Genomic DNA, 17999 nt, shown 5'->3' with positions numbered 1-17999 from the left:
AATCCGTTCATGAAAACCATAGAAAACGGATAAACTTTGTACTACGTCAATGGTAATTTTGTATTCTATTTTTCCGTGTAGTTGTAACGAACGTAAATGCAACACATTAGGGTGAATTAAGCCATGTTTAGCCAGTACTCAACAGATAGCACCAGTTGCAAACGGCAGGCGGGCTTTTACTCCTTATCGACTGCCGATCATGCATATGTATTGTTGTTCCTGTGGTTGTGTTTGGATTCTTCGAGACTATGACGATGTTCAATGGGATGCTAGTAGAAGGAGTGGCTCATTATCAAACTTTCAATCTGCAAAACGTAAATAGTGGGTCAAGCTCAGTCACTGATAAGACGAAAAAGACGCACTAAACAGGAAATAAACAGCTGAAAGACAAGTGTTTGTGTATTTTTTAGTAGGGCAGTAAGCACTAAATATGTAGACGGCGATCAGAAGAAAGCGTAGAATAGAAATCAAGTAAACAAGAGTTAGAAAGGCGAACAATACTAAAAGAAGGTGAATTATTTGACCGATAGCTCAAGGACGGGTTAATTGAACGGTAGGTTAATGGTCCGATGACCTTGTCCAGCAATGTCAATGCTGCAGCAGTAACCAACAGTAGCCCAATGGTTTCGGTGGTATCTTTCGCGCATCTTATCACCATCGCTACACGTTTCGCTGTGCACAGCCTCGACGCGGCGCGTCCGTCGTCACACTTTTTGTGCTATGTTTGGCGATAAACAAGTTTTCATCCAAAAGCACCGCTACGATAAGCTAAATCTGAAGCACACACAAAGAACGCGATGATGGATTTGAAGAAGAACTTGGAAAACCAGGAAGGGAACCGCGTGCGGCAGAGGAGCGTCGACGTCGACAGGCGTTCATTTCAGTATAGCTGAGCAGCTCGACGGGTCCGGACGCGACAAGTGATTTTATCGGAGGAAAGTTAGTGTTTGCGCGAAGAAAGCCGTCAGTGCTGAGTCAAAGCGTCTGGAGACAAAACAAAGAAAAAGTGTGAACTCAACTCAAGGGTGTATAATTGTACCCTGCATCTATATAGTGAAGGGTCGGTTGGGGAGAGTGCAGTGCATAATTATTTGAAGTAGTTGGAATCGCAGACGATCGGGCGTTGCGTGCAGTGCAATCACGCTGGAAATCTAAGTGAGTCAATATAATTGCCTAAAGCGTTAATTGTTGCAAAAACTGGTTCATGCATGCATGCGGGCATTTAGAGTGTACTTAGTACAATCTCGCGATTTTATCTAATCAATAAATTGATTCTAACTGACTTGCACACGGATTTACCTTATCGGCGGGTGAACCGCAAAAAGTGTATCTTATTATAAAATCAATCAAACGGAACGGTTTTGCGACAGATTTATGGCAGCTTTGTTTTTTTCCTTTCCTGTATCCCCTTTTTAGAACTCCGAGCACGCTTGAATGTTTGGAAGCGTACGCGTACGGTTAGTTCAACGAGCAACTCATATCAGCAGATGACGCAGTTGGAGAAACTACGCCTGCCACTAGTGGTGGCAGGATTGTTTGTGTTCTCAAACCTGTTGATCACTGGCGTCTCGCCGTACCGGGTTGGAGTGGGGCGAGCGGACTGTACTGGACCCCCAGTCGAGATTGGATTTGTAAGTACAGCACTTGAATGTGGTGAATCGGGTATCTTTTGAATGGCCATAACAAGTTGCTAAAATCAGTGTTTCTCAAACTAAAGGATGCTACTTGTAATGTACTACAGCAAATTGCAGGATTTTTTTTGATTCAAAAGAGTGAAGAGGGCATACAGTTTGAACAAATATATGATTAATTCGTAATTGGATAAAACACATGAATTCGGAAAGTTCTTGATATCGAAACGTTGGTAAAATCTTTCAGATGTTTTATGATTAAAGACTTTTTCCAGTGCGGCTCTTTAACGTTCTTAGCTCCTTAAAGATAACAGATCAAGAAATTTCTGAAGTATTAATTTTCTCTATTTGTTAAATTAACGTCATAACGTTTTCACGTTTTCGCGTAACAATATTCAACACTATTTATTCCTGACACAAGGTAGGGTGTGGAACTATTTGGGAACGGGTTTCCATTTAAGGCACTTTCCGCTTTGCTTACCAACGGGCTTCATTTAGATACAAAGGCCGTAGAAAGTGAAAGTCCCATTCGCAGCTGTAAGGCGCCTTTTTACATCGCGGGTAAGCAAGGCACGCTAGCGGTTCTAATAATTTCAATTCATAAAATTGTACGAATCAGCCTTTTTAGATTCGTCGGAATACCATGTTGTTCAATGGGGCCTGCTTCACACCTTCATCTTTAAACATGTAGACCAAAATCATTCTAATTGTGATCAGCCGGACGATATACAAGCAAAAGTAGCTCATTTATATATCCATTAACGAAATGATACTTTATTTCTACCTTCTCGGAGATTGTAAGAAGAAACAAAGGTAATCTATAAAATAACTGTTGTTTTATGTGAGCGTATCTGTTGAAAGCATATCTACCAAGACAGTTTGAGAAACACTATAACCGCAACTACTGTGACTTGTTTCGCGCTGCCATAAAACTGGTTTCCCCCTTCATCGGAGAAAGCACATTTAACCTTGCATCATCGACTGACTCCTCTTTCATCCCTTTACAGATGGGCTACGCCGAGTTTTCTCAGCGGGGTCATGGTATCCACTTGCGACAATTTTCCAGAGCTTTCATTTTCGAGGATGAGCTGGGCGAAAGGATTGTATTCGTTAGCGCAGATGCCGGCATGATGGGACACGCCGTCAAGCGGGACGTGATCGATCTGTTGCAGAAGAAGTACGGTGATCTGTACCGGTTCGAGAACGTGGTTCTCAGTGGAACGCACAGCCACAGTGTGCCTTCGGGATTCTTGATGTCGTTCCTCTACGACATTGCCTCGCTGGGGTTCGTTCCGCAAAATTTCAACGCACTAGTGGAGGGCATTACGCTGAGTATTGTAAGAGCGCACGAGAGCATGCAAGAAGGACGAGTTTACGTTTCGGAAACGGAGGTTGCCGATGCAAGTATCAACCGCAGTCCAAGCGCTTACGAAAACAATCCTAAAGATGAACGAATGCTCTACAAAGATTACACTGATAAGAAACTTGTACAAGTGAAAGTAGTTGATAGCGAGGGAAAGCCATTAGGTGCAATCAACTGGTTCGCCGTTCATCCGACCTCGATGAATAAAACCAACTGCTTCGTATCGAGTGATAACGTTGGATACGCGTCAATTCTGCTGGAACAAGAAATGAACCCGGACAGTCTACCAGGGCAAGGGAAATTCGTGGGGGCAATGGCTGCGTCCAACTTGGGTGACGTTTCACCGAACGTCATGGGACCCAAGTGTGAGAAAACGGGTCTTCCGTGCGATTTGCTAACGTCTTCCTGTCCTAGCGGTACAGGATCGTGCATAGCTTCCGGTCCGGGGAAGGACATGTTCGACAGCACCCGAATGATAGCCAAACGGATTTACACTGCGGCGTCGGTAAGTGATAGTAGATCGTAAATACCTCCCAATGCGTTCCCTGAGTGGGTAAGCCTCTTTCCTCCATGCCAAACAGGATATCAGCAACTTGTTTTGGTAAAGCTGAGCACACGAGTTGGTGAGCACGTAGACAATTTCTTCAGTTGTCGGCTCATCCTCCATGATGTCAAGTAACGCCTCGGGCGCTTTAAATTTAGAAGCACACGGTACAGAAGCGTAATTTTTACAAACGTCAAATCAGGTTTTCAGATGCGTGGTTTGTGCGACTTGCATGAAAACGAAGGCGTGTGTACATTAGACTGGTCGACTTTTTGGAACAAAGCTTAAGATTTTCAGAGACTGTTCAATATTTGAGTAGCTTTCAATAATCGGCGAATCACCCTAATATAAAAGTTTAGCATATCACGGATACCTGAGGCCCTATAAATATGTTGTCTACAGCAAAGTTTCTCAGTTGTTAAAAAAAACTTTTTTTCAAGTGGCATCTTCAATGGACTCTATGCCCATGGCAATCAAAAAAAATCTAGGCCTAGCAATATTGAGCTAAAGGAACTCTCATGTAGATCTAATGGAGGGAGATACAAATGGATGATCTAGGTGGTCTTGAGGGGGAACAAAAGAGGGTCTCAGAGAGGATTTTACATGGGTTAACCCGGGAGCGGTCGCGTGGTGTACTGAGTACACGCACCATGAAAAAGCACGCTTGTGATTAACAGTGTGAGTGCTCGAGGGTTAAGAAGGGATCTTAAGGGGTTTTAGAAGATTTAGGAAGGGTTTTTGATGGAGTTTTGTCAAATATTCAAGGATGTTTCAACAGATTTTATGTGGACAAGGAGTTCTAGAGAGGTTTCAAAAAAGTTTTACGGGGGTTACAAAAAGGTTTCGGATGACTCAAGGATATCCGTTATTTTCAAGAAATTTGTGGGGTTTAAGTTTCAAGAGTATTCTGAGGAATTTCAAGGGAGCTTCAGAAAGTTTCAGAGGTGTTCTAGGGTGTCTTAGAGAGTTCCAGATGGTTTTAAGGTCTTTTGAGCTTCAGAATAATCAGCGCACACAGCCCACAATCCGGAAGAATTGATGATGAACAAGGACGCACTCTACGCGCAGCTCGAACGCGAGTACGACCACTGCCCAAGCCAAGAAATCAAGATCATCATTGGAGAATTGAACGCTCAGGTAGGCCAGAAGGAGGAATTCATACCGACGATTGAAAAGTTCAGCGCCCACGAATTGACGAACGAAAATTATATATGACTAACTCTAAAAACAAAGTGTAGCACCTTTTTCCAATACAGCCTCGCTTACGACTAAACTCGGAGATCATCGAAGCAAACAAAATCGAAAATCGACCACGTTCTGGTTGACGAATGGCACTTCTCCGATATTATCGGCGTCAGGACCTACCGTGGCGCTAGCATCGACACTGATCACTACTTGCTGATGGCCAAACTGCGCTTAAAGCTATCCGTCATCAACAACCGCCACGGTACAAGTTAGAGAGATTGAAGCAACTGAATGTCACCTCAGTACACGCGCAGAATCTCGAGACAGCGTTGCTAGACGAGGGTGAGCTCGATTTGGTCCTTCTAGAGAACTGCTGGAGTATAATCTAAGCAACAATCGCTGACGCGACCGATAGCAGCATTAGGTACGTGAAACGTTGTTGACGAATCGAACGATTCAACGAAGAGTGCAGAGCGATTTTATAGGAGAAGAATGCAGCGCTGGTAGTAACGTTTCAGCAAGGGACCCGACAGAACGTGGAACATTACAAACAGAAGCGGAAGCAGCAGGCTCGTCTCTTTCGGTAGAAAAAAAAAAACGCCGGCTGGAAAAAGTGGAATGCGAGGAAATGGACCTGCTGTGCCGTTCTCAAGAACCACGGAAGTTCTACCAGAAGCTCAACACAATCCGCAAGGGCTTCGTGCCACGAGCCGGTGTTCATGCCGACAGGAAGAATTGCGAACGATAGGGCAAGCCTAAGCAGCAGTTTTAGCCTGTCTATAAACTACCAAAGTCTTACTTACCTTACCGATCAGGCTAAGGCCTGGGTGGCCACTACTGTATATAGTAACCGTCTCCATTCCACTCGGCCCATGGCTGTTTGTCTCCAGTTCCACCCTCTTTGTATGGTCTGCAGATCGTCCTCCACTTGGTCGCTGGTCGAAGTTTATGCTCCATAAAAATTTCGAGGTTTTATCAACAAAAGTCTTCGAGGGGAGGAGAGGTAATTGATATGGTCAAAAATGTGAAAACGTTGTTGAAAGGTATGCCTTACGACGGACAGGGGCATTTTCAAGGTGGTGGAGGACTTCGCGTTTACCACGGATCAAAATTTAAATATTGCAGACAACAACGTTAGCCTGAAATACGAAGGCACAGCATCAGTGGCAGTCGGGCAAGTCCGCTCTTCTTTTACCACTCTCTGCGAAAGGTTGGAAAGTTGTGTCATGCCGCTTGTTGCGGAAGTCATCCTCCCCATGTTGTCGCTGATAATGCTCTAATCTACATCCAGAACTTGTTCTTGATACAGCGCCCAGTTGAAGTTCAGGTAGTCTGTCGAACAATTTCTGGAGAAGACTGATATTTGATAGATGTTTCTCTAGCGTCTAGCCCTACTGCCTTCAGATGTCCGCAAAGCTTTTGAAACACCAACCCAAAGCTGACTAGTGCTTCGAACCGATCGGGTTTCGGAGGGGTGTCGCCCGATCCTTCGCTACTGAGTGTTCATGGGTTCAAACCACGATGCCGAGGTGGAGGAAACGGAGGAGAACAAGCACGTCCGCAGACTTATCCTCGTTGCGATTGATGATTTATTGAGCCGTTTCGTGCAGGTCCCAGTACTGCTTCTTCGTTTTATTCCGTACACGAATGGCTCCGTGTTCACGCTGGCGACTTGCTGTCATTTGTGACTGCAGCTGCTGCTCCATTTCACGAAGGCGCTGTAATTGGCTCTCCACTTCTGCTACTTGAAGTCGAAGTGCGTGCTTCGCATTCACGCTTCCGCTGCTCGAGTTGATTGCGCAAATCTTCCTCTCCTAAATGCGCAAGGTCCCAATTCTGGATTTTCGATCTACCCGTTCACGATCCTGCGCCGTGCTGCAGTTACAGGCTGGATGGATATTCGATTTACGAGATCGACTGCCCTCTTACGTCTGGTGACGATATCCACTCGGGGATTCTCCTGCTGGTCCTGAATGACCCGATGTTCCGCTTCCGGCTTGCGATGCAACTGTAGTGCATTTTGTTTCTGTCGCTCTCCTGTTCAACACGTCGGCGCTTGTATTGAATACCGAAATGGTTAATCTTTGGAATTACGCCAGTGTTCGTGCCGACTGGCACCGCTTCTTCAACCTTCAACAGATCCTCATAAGGCTGAAGATTTACGAGTGCTAATTCGTCGCGTTCGTCTTGGTCTACCCCGACTACACCTTCGAGAGATTTCTCGGATTCGTCTCCGATAGTGATGCTTCCCAAAAATCGTGAAATTTATTTCACCACAATATAATGCTCCTGCTCCGTTGTAGTCGATAACGAGGGGAATTATTGCTGCCACAGCATTCAATGGTGTTGACGAAGGATGTATCATCTTGTACCACCTGCGGACGACCAGATCTTGCACAACCCTGTTGATCAGCAATCACAGACGCCGGTTTTGATTGATACCACATCGGAGCTCTCTTCTACCTTGGCTTGCTTCACCCAACCTTCAGTGCGTTTCTCACTTCTCTGGCTGCTCCGTATACTACGGATACTTCCGTCTTCGTCGCCGTCCTGCTGGTTCAGCAACTCATGCTTCAAGACGATGTAGTGTTTTTCTCGTTCCAGCTTATCCTGCAGTTCTCATTCGTATTGCTCTCTTTTCTTCTCGACCTTCCCGCGACTCAGAGCGAATTGGTTCATGTACAGCCCCAGCCCCGGCCCCAGAATTGATTTTCATACACACAAAAGTGGTTGAACGCATAGCGGTCGGGTCAACATTCGCGGATGAAAAATGGTATCAGAAATTGCAATGCTGACGCCGTATCATATACCACTCGCAACTCACCTCCGTCATTATCGCCTATAATATCGGGATAAATGAACCATTCGACGACGAAGTCGACACCTTGTCGTTATCGGTCGGTGATACGTTCGCATTCTCCTTCTGCATAGCCCTCGTTCGTGACTGGGTCCGTCGAACGTTGTCCTGGAGATCCATATCGATCAGGATAAAATCTTTAGGAAATATTGCGATCAACTTTGTAAGAGTTCTTCCATAGGTTACCAATCCCGAGGGATTGGGTGAAATCACATCAATCACTTTCTGCTGATAGTCACATTTTGCCCGTCATCCCATCATCGTTGCCGTCAGATCCAACGACAACAGATAGTGACTGTGTTGGTGAATACTTTTCAAACCTTTTGAAATGCTCATTAAAATCTCTCCAAAACTCCCGGAAACCCCTCTGAACCTCTACCCCCTGTAACGCCTCTGAACCCCACCTAATATCCTCTGAAACTTCCAGGAATGATCCGAAAACCCCCTGAACTCTCTTAGACTCCTTATAACGCCCCTGAAACTCTATGAAAACGCCCAATACGCCATTGAAACTCCCTGTAATGTCTCAAAAGTTCACTGAAAATCCTCTGCAATCCCCTGATATGCCTCTGAAAATCCCCTGGAACTCCCTCAAATCCCTTGTTAAGCTCCTAAAACCTGCTGAAATTTCGTCGAAACCTCTCCAGCCCCTGGAACTCCCAGAAACCCAATGTGTCGTCCCTAAGCCCTTGAGCAGATTCTCTGAAATTCTCTTGAAAAGGTTGGATTTCCAGGTGTGTTTAAAGGGATTTCAGGGACTTTTTAATAGACTGACACTGCTTAGAACGGCTCTGAAACCCCGCGAAACGGTCACACTCTGAGATGCCTTGGAATGTCCCTAAAACCACTTTAAACTCTCTTAAATACCCGTGTAGTACGCCACCCCTTTATCATCCCAAATAAACCATTAAAACCCCTACCTCTTACACTCCAATCTTGCAGCAGGCCTGGGGGAGGAGGGGTTGAAAAAGGTCAATTTTTGCGTGACCCTATCCGATGGTATTAAAACAGGATCCAGTGTTAAAAAAAAAGTTGGTTGTCGAAATAGGTTAATTGATTTTTCCGTGAATTTCTTAATTCCGATTTGTGGCTCCTCTTCTAGCAGCACCAATGAATAGACAAGAACACAGTTCATGTGTTTTACGTCATGCCGGTACTGTATAGAACCATCATTGTATATGATTCTAAGCTAAAGGTACGCTGCTACACTTTCAAAAATGTATCATATCTCTTGTAAGCCAGTAATGACGTTTAAAACAACCCAACGTGCTTTCAATTCAAAGATGATACAAACAAAATGTGCGACGCTTTGTTGAAGTTCACATTCAAAACACGCTAGTTCGGTACTTGGCATCTATTTACTGACGACGTAGTTGTTCTCAAGCGAAATCAAAAAAATCATATGCATGATATGATTTTTTGCGACTTGTTCTTAAGTAGATTGATTAAAAGAAGGCACGTAAAAGAGAACGCCTCCATTTTCGGCGCAATTTGTTGCTCGAGCTGTGCCTTCAAGCGCTTCAAAGTGCTTGTATCGCTCACTTTGCGCATCGTCATGATACGCCCGATGATACGCATAAAAAGTCTTGGCATAAATGAATGAATTATTGTTCTGTATTACTTTATTGCTGATGCGTGTATCTCTAAGCGTATGTATGAGTAAAACCACGGATTATCCCACTAATTCGATTTTTATCCTAATTTCAGAAACTACTTCGCACGAAGAAATCCCGCGAAATCCGGGGTCCCATAGCATTTGCCCACAAATTTATCGACATGACGGCGGCCACGGTACCGTACTACAACCGTACTAGCGAACGCAACGAGGAAGTGCACGGCTGCTATCCCGCCATGGGATACAGTTTTGCGGCCGGAACCACTGACGGACCGGGGGCTTTCGATTTCCGGCAGGCAATGCTCACGGACACCACCTTCTGGAATACGGCTAGAGATTTGATTGCTGTGCCTACATCGGACGATAAGAGCTGTCATGCTCCCAAGCCTATTTTGGTTGCTAGTGGTCGTACGACTTTTTCGTATGAAACGCAACCGAAAATTGTTCCGGTGCAGATTCTGCTACTGGGAGACTTCGCTGTAGCTGCTGTTCCGGCTGAGTTCACAACCATGTCTGGTAGACGACTGAGAAAGACAATTGAAGAAGCCTCTCTGGAAGCTGGAGGGAAAAAGGTTAAGGTTGTGGTGGCAGGATTATCAAACATGTACACGAGCTACGTTGCAACCCCAGAGGAATACGCCATTCAGCGGTACGAAGGAGCATCGACATTGTATGGTCCACATACTCTAACAATTTATTTGCATCATTTTAATGCACTTATGAAAGCCATAGTTAACGGAGAATCTGTTGAGGAAGGGCCTTCGCCACCGTTCGAAGACTACAAACAGATAACGCTCTCTACAGGGGTTGTATACGACGGGCATCCGTTTAGAATGTACTTTGGAGACGTGCAAGAACAGCCCAATGAGAGTTACACACGAGGAGAAACAGTGCGAGCCTCGTTTGTGGCGGGTAATCCTCGAAACAATTTAATGCACGAAAAGACTTATTTCACGGTCGAGAAACAGATGGGCGAGGATCAGTGGAAAGTGATAGCTACGGATGCCAGTTGGGAGACCAAGTTCAAATGGATCCGAAAGTCCACATTGTTTGCCTACAGTGATATCGAGTTCGAGTGGCAAACGGGACCGGAAACAGACGGAGGGGTTTACAGAATACAACATTTTGGATACTGGAGATACATTCTGGGCGGGACCTACCCTTACAATGGTACTACTAGAAATTTTAGCATTTTATAGATAGGAGATTAATATACAACAATTGTATCGAAATTGTGATAGAAACGAAGTAACAAGAACTAGTCAAATTAATATGAGTTTACTTTAGCGGTTTCATTTCTGATGACCATCCTTGTGTTTATGCCGCTTCTCGCAGCAAAGCATGCTCTCTAGTGTCCTTGTATCAATACTCCTTCTGCTTCAAGCTTCGTCAAACTCTCATGTCCGACGTTCTTGCTCTCTGCGCTCCACGCCTTTTTGTGTCAATCGGATCAAGAGCAAACACCAAATTTGCTATGGTGCACATCGAAACGGTTACAACATGCCAAAGAGGGGAAGGTTGACGCCTTCGTCATCATAAGATGGACGATTCTAAGTACTCAGAGGTCCTCAAAGCAATCAAGAGCAATGCCAGCTCGTACAGCCGAAACTCGCAAGGGCACCACCTTGCCAAATGTGTGGCGGAATAGGTCCTTGGTGAGGATGTCGAGGTGAGGGATCTCATCGCGGAAGAAAGATCATAAACTTTGACGAGATCATGGACGTGGAAAAGCTCGTCACGGAACTGCAGCGCCAGTGCGAGGTGCAGAAAACCGCAACAGCCATTCGGCTACGGAAAGGCTTACGAATAGCATTGGTCCTGCTACCTGTGGCGGATGCTAACAAGCCCGCTGAGATAGGAAAGCTCAAGGTGGGCTAGTGGGTATGTCTGCTGGGTATACACGAGCCACCGGAGGTTTGCTGCAGGTGTCTAGATCCGGGATACAAGTCGTGGGTCTATAAAGGCTCTAATCGGAGAAAGGTTGCAGTCGATTTTGAGTTGAAGGGCATAAGGCGGAAGGAAGGTACCCGGTGTGTCTCCGTGGTGGGTGATCAAGCAGTTCACGCTGGAATGTATGACGATCGTACTGACAGCACAGACAAACAGACATACTACTTAGAAGAAATTTGTTTCAAAATCATCGTTTGGCATCTCACTAGCACCCTCTATAATGCTCAATCCGAAGCATTCATTTGCAGGTGTTGTTTCCCTCGGTTCGATGTAACAATTTAGCAGGTGACGACTCCCTCGTTGCGTTACCCATTCATAAAACATGAATGAAGGTTCATGATTGAGTCATTGTATGTAAACATTGATCGGCGTCGCGTTCATTTCTCTCGAAAATTGAGAGGTGGTGTAGGCACAGCAGCGCCACCATGACACATGCGAGAACAGTCCGAACCACACTGCATTTTCAAAATGACCGTTAAATCGTGCGACGATTGTGATTTGAGTGGTATGTCTGTTTGTCTGTGCTGACAGGGCGATGGCCTGTGGTAATAGAGGGTGACTTCAATGCCTGGGTGGTGGAATGGGAAAGCAGTTTCACAAACCAGCGGGGTCAGATCCTGCTAGAGGCACTGGCCGGCCATGCCAGATGTCGAATTGGCTAATATCGGTGCCAAAAGTACCTTTATCCGGTACTGGAGGGTAGACAATGCCTACACCCACAGCGATCTTCTCTGATGGTTCGTTACAGTATCGGCTACTGCAGTGGGTAGAGGAAGGGGCAGCTAGGCCAAGCCCTCGTATGTGGAAGCCATCCTACTTCAACGACGAGGTATTGAGGGAGGCGCTTCGCTGTGCGCGAAACTTACCTGTTCTAAATGGTGACCAGCAGGTAGCGATGCTACCAGAAAGCAGCAGCACAAGGGAGCAGTATTCAGACGGCTTCTAGAATCGAGTACTAGCGGACGACGCAAAATGGAGTCAAAACTGCTTTCGCAAGACGAGGTGTTGAGATTAAAGCTCCCGGTGGGCGTGATCCTAATCAGCTTCGCAGACGATTTTACGCCAGAGGTCTACGGTGAATCGATTAAAGAAGTGGAATTGACTGCAGCCTACTCGATTACAGTTGTGGAGGATGGATGAGCTCTAGAAGACTCACAATCATCAGGAGGAAACGGCGGAACACGTTTTGTTCGTGTGCCCGCGTTTTCGCACAATGTAGGACCACATGCTTGCAAACGACTCCGGCTATCGTCCAAATCATCTCGGAGCTGTAGAGGTGGCGCGTAAACGTCGACTACGCAAAGCAAACCAGTGTCCTGCGGTCAAACTCGACCCTCTTTGGAACAAGAGGCCAAGCAGAGAACATTCTGGTAGCGTCGCTGTTGTGGCGTCGGTGTACAGGGTTGGATTCAAACTCGTGGATGAAAATGGGTCCCGGTATCACTTCTTAATAATTGGAAGCAGGCATGATGACCTTGGTGTCCTTCTAGAAAGAGCGCGAGTTAGCAACGGAGCTACCCAATTGGCGCTAAAAGAATGCTGACGACTTTGCTGCAACAAGTTGGCAACGGAGCCGCCAGAATGGATACAATGGAGATTGCTGACGACGGCATACGGGCGGATGGCAACCATCGGTCATCGGCGCGGGCCAGCTGGGGACATGCGACGACGAAAAGTGCTAATGCAGGCAAATGAAGTGTGATTAATTGAAATATTGTAATAAAGGTTTAGTTCGATTTCGGCTTTAGGGTAGTCAAGTAGCTTTTTTTAAAAAGAAACTTCCATCCGAGAATTTTCAACTCGCGCCATGACGTTCGTTTCCGCGAGATCAGCTGCGTATCTCGAGGCTGCGATGTGCAATAGCGCCTCTGCGAAGCAATGCCTTGCAGTCCCGCAGAGACGTTCGGCTTAGAATGGAAATGGTTTAGTGGGTCGGGATTGTAATCCCACCTTCTTCGTCGGCTGTGAGAGACGGTCTCCAATCCCATACTAACTGAACTTCCCGCATGCTGAGCCGTTACTTACAGAAAAAAATGAGATATTTTTTAGGAAGAGCAGTAGAAAGAAAACTACACTTCGGTTGACGGTTAAACCACGGCATAAATATCACAAGGCAGGCTAGTAACCTATGTAAACATCATTTTTGGATGTAAACATGTGACGTCGTTCTTATCGTTTTACGTTGATCAAATTGGTGAGGAGTACTAGATCATTGTGTAAACGCCTATGAACGATTTGAATTACGTCATCAAAAAACTGTCAGATTTCCGGAAGGTATCTCCTTATAAATATTGTACACCGTGGGTTAAACTAGTAATAAATATTCTACGCCTACTGTGATGGGCTGAGGCGTCGCTTTGGATTACATATTTAAATTCAAGCTCTGCCCGCCTACTGCTACTGATGACCTTGTGCAGATCTGGATTAACTCCTAATTGTTTCCGGAGGGTCTCCAATCGCACACGATGTAATGGCTCGGTCAACATTTCGACTAGCATCTCTTCTGACGGACACCTCGCTCCATACGATCACTTTCCATCAATTTTATGCAGCTCTGGTTGTTTTCGTACACGATGACGGGATCAGAAGATGGAACTCCAACGTCCTCCAGTAAACGCTTTGTCCAAATGAGTTCCTGACATCCTTCTGCTAGCGTGATCGGTTTTCAATTGGACGGACTTCATTAGACGGAATCCATATTCTTGTTCCATATGCGCCGCGGACTTCTTGAGGCCGTATAGGCTCTTCTTCGGTTCCGGAATAGAATCCCTCGGGTTAGTGCATATAGATAACTTCATCCAGCTTTCCGTTTAAGTACACCATCTTGACATGCCTCACGAACCAATTGTTGCGGGCAGCGACAGTCAGCAACGCACAAAACGTGGCTTGCTTCGCCACGGGCGCAAAAACTTCGTCGTGAAGCCTTCACAACTAACAATTGCAAGTCACAAACAAGCAAGCTTGCTGAATTGTTGCTTAATAATGGTAATGATAGCTGAACTAAAATTATGCTCTACACATTACTGTTTAAATGATTTTTCAATTGAGAATGTAGTCAATGTTCGACTTTCCTCATCGGTATCAACAATGATAAATTAAAGCACTTTTCAAAAGTTTAACAAGAAATTTATTCGACAAGCATTGATTCCTTATCAAAAGAGTTTAACAAAACATTTGTCTGCATCTTATTAAGCTGATGTATCGATAAGCATATGCTCCTGAACAATGTGCCTTTCACTTGTCAAATAAACGCCTTCAGCCCGTCATAGTTTGACTCGGAACTTTGTTCGGATTATGGGATAAATCATGGCTAAAACTGTTTAGACAACCAAGTTATTAAAAAACCATTATTTTAAACGAATTACATAAAATAAAACAGAATAGAATTAACATTGAATTAACATTGAGTACCAAGAGACGTAATGAACGTAAAAATGAGGCATTCATTTATTATTATAAGTCTGTAACAAGATATCTCGTACCTTGATTATTATATATTTTATCTTCCGCAGCAGTTCGATTGTACGAGACGCTTGGATCGATGCATTTGACATTTCAGTGCTATCGTGTTTACTGAATATTGTTCTCACAGTCACCTAGATAATCAAACAGCATTCAGAAGTCGACACATTTCAAGTATCCCTAAACATCCTTATGCACTATTTATTGAACATAATATCAAAATTCCATGACAAAGGCATAAATAAAAAAAATGGCTAACGGATTTTCGACTGAGCATCAGTAGATTACCTGAACAGATGCTGTGAATGCCAAGACCGTACCGCACCACAAATTGTCATACATTTTTAAAGATCGATATTTAATAATAGAAATAAAAACATATTCATATCGCAATAAGTTCGTCTGGAAACAATATTTTCAATAAGGACCAACACTTTTTGGCCACATTCGATACAAGTTTTCTCACCGTGCGATAAAAATACTGACATCGAAACCAGAATGGAAAACACGTGTTTTGGGCTGAACAGCTGTTGAAGTATAAGGCGTTGTTCAGTTGATTACCACGTGCTGTGCTAATTCACCACTGCTGAACACTAGTTCAGGAGTGATCATTATTGAGTCATGGGAAGATTATGTTTTGCTTTGGGTGTTGCATCTCACCATCTCTAGGATGGCGCAGATAGGAAGACATGCGGCTGTCAATCGACAGGTCTCGAGTTCTAATCCGGATTTAGGCCATTTTATATGTAATTCTTATTTCATAACAGGTGTTCTCAACATGAGGGCAAATAATTACTCTCGTGAGAGTTCAACATTTTTGCCAAAGCTGAATAACAACTTTCTTGTACATTCGTAAAAGTTTTGAACAACAAAAAATTAAGTTGGTGCACAACATGATGCTTTATAACTTCTCCAAATTTGTGTGAACAAAACCCGAACATAGGTTGTACGTGAAAATAATTCAAATGTTATTCAACATTATGCCGAATCAATTCGTCATAATGGTGCCTGTTAAATGAGTGATTGTTAGTTGGGACGAGGTGTTGAGATTAAAGCTCCCGGTGGGCGTGATCATCAACAGCTTCGCAGACGATTTTACGCCAGAGGTCTACGGTGAATCGATTAAAGAAGTGGAATTGACTGCAGCCTACTCGATCACAGTTGTGGAGGATGGATGAGCTCTAGAAGACTCATCATCATCAGGAGGAAACGGCAGAACACGTTTTGTTCGTGAGCCCGCGTTTTCGCACAATGTAGGACCACATGCTTGCAAACGACTCCGGCTATCGTCCAAATCATCTCGGAGCTGTAGAGGTAACGCGTGAAGTCGAGGAGTGACTAGTTCAGGTGGTAATGAAGAGGTGGACCAAGGATTTGGAGTCGACTACGTAAGGCAAACCAGTGTCCTGCGGTCAAACTCGACTCTCTTTGGAACGAGAGGCCACGTGGAGAACATTCTGGTAGCGTCGCTGTTGTAGCATCGGTGTATAGGGTTGGATTCAAGCCCGTGGATGAAAATGGGTCCCGGTATCACTTCTTAATAATTAGAAGCAGGCATGATGACCTTGGTGTCCTTCTAGAAAGAGCGCGCCATGATGTTCGTTTCTGCAAGATCAGCTGCGTATCTCGAGGCTCCGATGTGCAATAGCTCCTCTGCGAACGGAAATGCCTTCTAGGCAGTCCCGGAGGAGAGACGCACGGCTTGGAATGGAAATGGTTTTTTTCCTTCTAAACCATAGGGGGATAATCTGCTCAACAGACACCCTAACAGAAGGTTAGGGTAGTGTAGGTCTGACAGGCCGTCTTCTACAACAAAAGTAAAATCCAGGACTACTCTCTCCTCGTACCCACTAAACCATTCCTATGGTCGCCAAACCCTACGTCTCTCCGGAACCACCAAGAAGGTATTGCTTCAGAGAGGGGCTAGTGCACATCGCACCCACAAGGCCTAGCAGCAACGAACATCGATGACTCGCTTTGGAGAGTCCATCACGGTAGCATGCTGGCGCTTAGCCAGTTTCCCGAGTGGTCCTCGCCACTCCCTTTGTCCTCGGAAGGCGGGCAGGGTCAACCCCGCCCGCACCCTACTGCTGAGCGGACATCAAGAACTGATGCCCACGTGCAACCCGATCTGACCTGCCCGTAAGGAAGGGTATCACTACCTTTCAGGCCCTATCAGATGCACCCGTAGGTTGCAGACAGCAGGATCTCACCTACCCCGACCCTTGCCGGGGACCCCTTTCCAACCACGGGCTCGGATCCAACCCAGTAGACCGACGCCACGACAGCACCGCTACCGGGACTTCCTCTCCGCGGCCACTTAATCGTTGTAAGGGTCGATCTCGACCGCAGGGCACCGGTATGACCTACGAAGCCGACTCCGAACCCCTGGACCACCTCTTGTACTGCATCTGGACTAGCCACTCTCCGAGTCCACGCGCCACCTCCTCTGTAGTTCCCAGACGATATGGGTGATAGCCGTTGAAACGGCGTTCCAGCCAAACTCATCCCTACACATCCTCTGGACCAAGTTGTCCGGATTTGTGTCCTCCCCGCATGTGGCAAGCATGCGGTCACGCATTGTGCGAAAACGCGGGCACACGAACAAAACGTGTTCCGCCGTTTCCTCTAAACCATTGCACGCTGGGCATTCGGGAGAATCCGCATGCTCGAAACGGTGTAGATACTGTCGGATGGTATAGTATGGACGTAGCAACACTAGCCAGAAGCTTGCGCTTACTGGCGTACACCGCAGAGCTATTGGACATCATCCGGGACAGTGCCGCAATAGCTGTGGAGGCTCTTTTACAGGCATAATCGACGTGGCTACCGAAGGTAAGCTTATCGTCGATCATCACGCCCAAGTGTTTGACGGAGCGCTTTGACAGGATAGTACAGTCTCCTACACTGATCTCCGTCTGCTGTTCCGACTTCAGGTTGTTAACAACCGTCACCTCTGTCTTGTGGTGAGCCAGCTCCAGTTTCCTGGACCGCATCCACGCCTCCACAACCTTGATCGAGTGGTTGGTAGTCAACTTTACCTCCTCGATCGTTTCACCGTAGACTTCGAGCGTATTGTCGTCGGCAAATCCGAAAATCACCACTCCCACTGGATACTCTAACCTCAACACCTCGTCGTACATGACATTCCATAACACCGGACCCAGGATGGAACCTTGCGGGACTCCTGAGGTTATGTAAAAGCACTTCCGACCCACCTCCGTGTCGTAGACTAGTACATGATTCTGAAAGTAACTTCCGAGAATCTTGTACAGGTACTCCGGTATCCCAAGACGCAAGAGTGCATCGGCAATAGCAGACCAGCTGGCGCTATTAAACGCATTCCTTACATCCAGAGTCACTACCGCGCAAAAGCGAATTCCCCTCCTCTT

At 45.8% G+C, this 17999-nt stretch overlaps 1 protein-coding gene across 1 annotated transcript; it reads left to right on the top strand.

The window, feature by feature from the left end:
- Positions 1 to 293: 293 nt before the first annotated feature.
- LOC109425173 (neutral ceramidase) lies at positions 294 to 10472 on the top strand. The gene is made up of 4 exons (XM_029861761.2): positions 294 to 1155; positions 1417 to 1631; positions 2639 to 3499; positions 9288 to 10472. The coding sequence occupies exons 2-4, from the start codon at positions 1488 to 1490 to the stop codon at positions 10392 to 10394; spliced, it is 2112 nt and encodes a 703-aa protein (XP_029717621.2). The 5' UTR covers positions 294 to 1155; positions 1417 to 1487; the 3' UTR covers positions 10395 to 10472.
- Positions 10473 to 17999: the final 7527 nt, after the last annotated feature.

This window comes from Aedes albopictus, chromosome 1 (assembly GCF_035046485.1).
Source record: "Aedes albopictus strain Foshan chromosome 1, AalbF5, whole genome shotgun sequence".
Lineage (NCBI taxonomy): Eukaryota > Metazoa > Arthropoda > Insecta > Diptera > Culicidae > Aedes > Aedes albopictus.
The sequence above is the reverse complement of the archived record's forward strand: the minus strand, read 5'-3'. Positions and strand labels throughout refer to the sequence as shown.

Bases quoted from the DNA above. Each gene is read 5' to 3' on its own strand.
- LOC109425173 (XM_029861761.2), top strand. From the start codon at position 1,488: ATGACGCAGTTGGAGAAACTACGCCTGCCACTAGTGGTGGCAGGATTG. The intron at 1,632-2,638 runs GTAAGTACAGCA...ATCCCTTTACAG, and splicing joins CCCCAGTCGAGATTGGATTT to ATGGGCTACGCCGAGTTTTC. The intron at 3,500-9,287 runs GTAAGTGATAGT...TCCTAATTTCAG, and splicing joins GGATTTACACTGCGGCGTCG to AAACTACTTCGCACGAAGAA.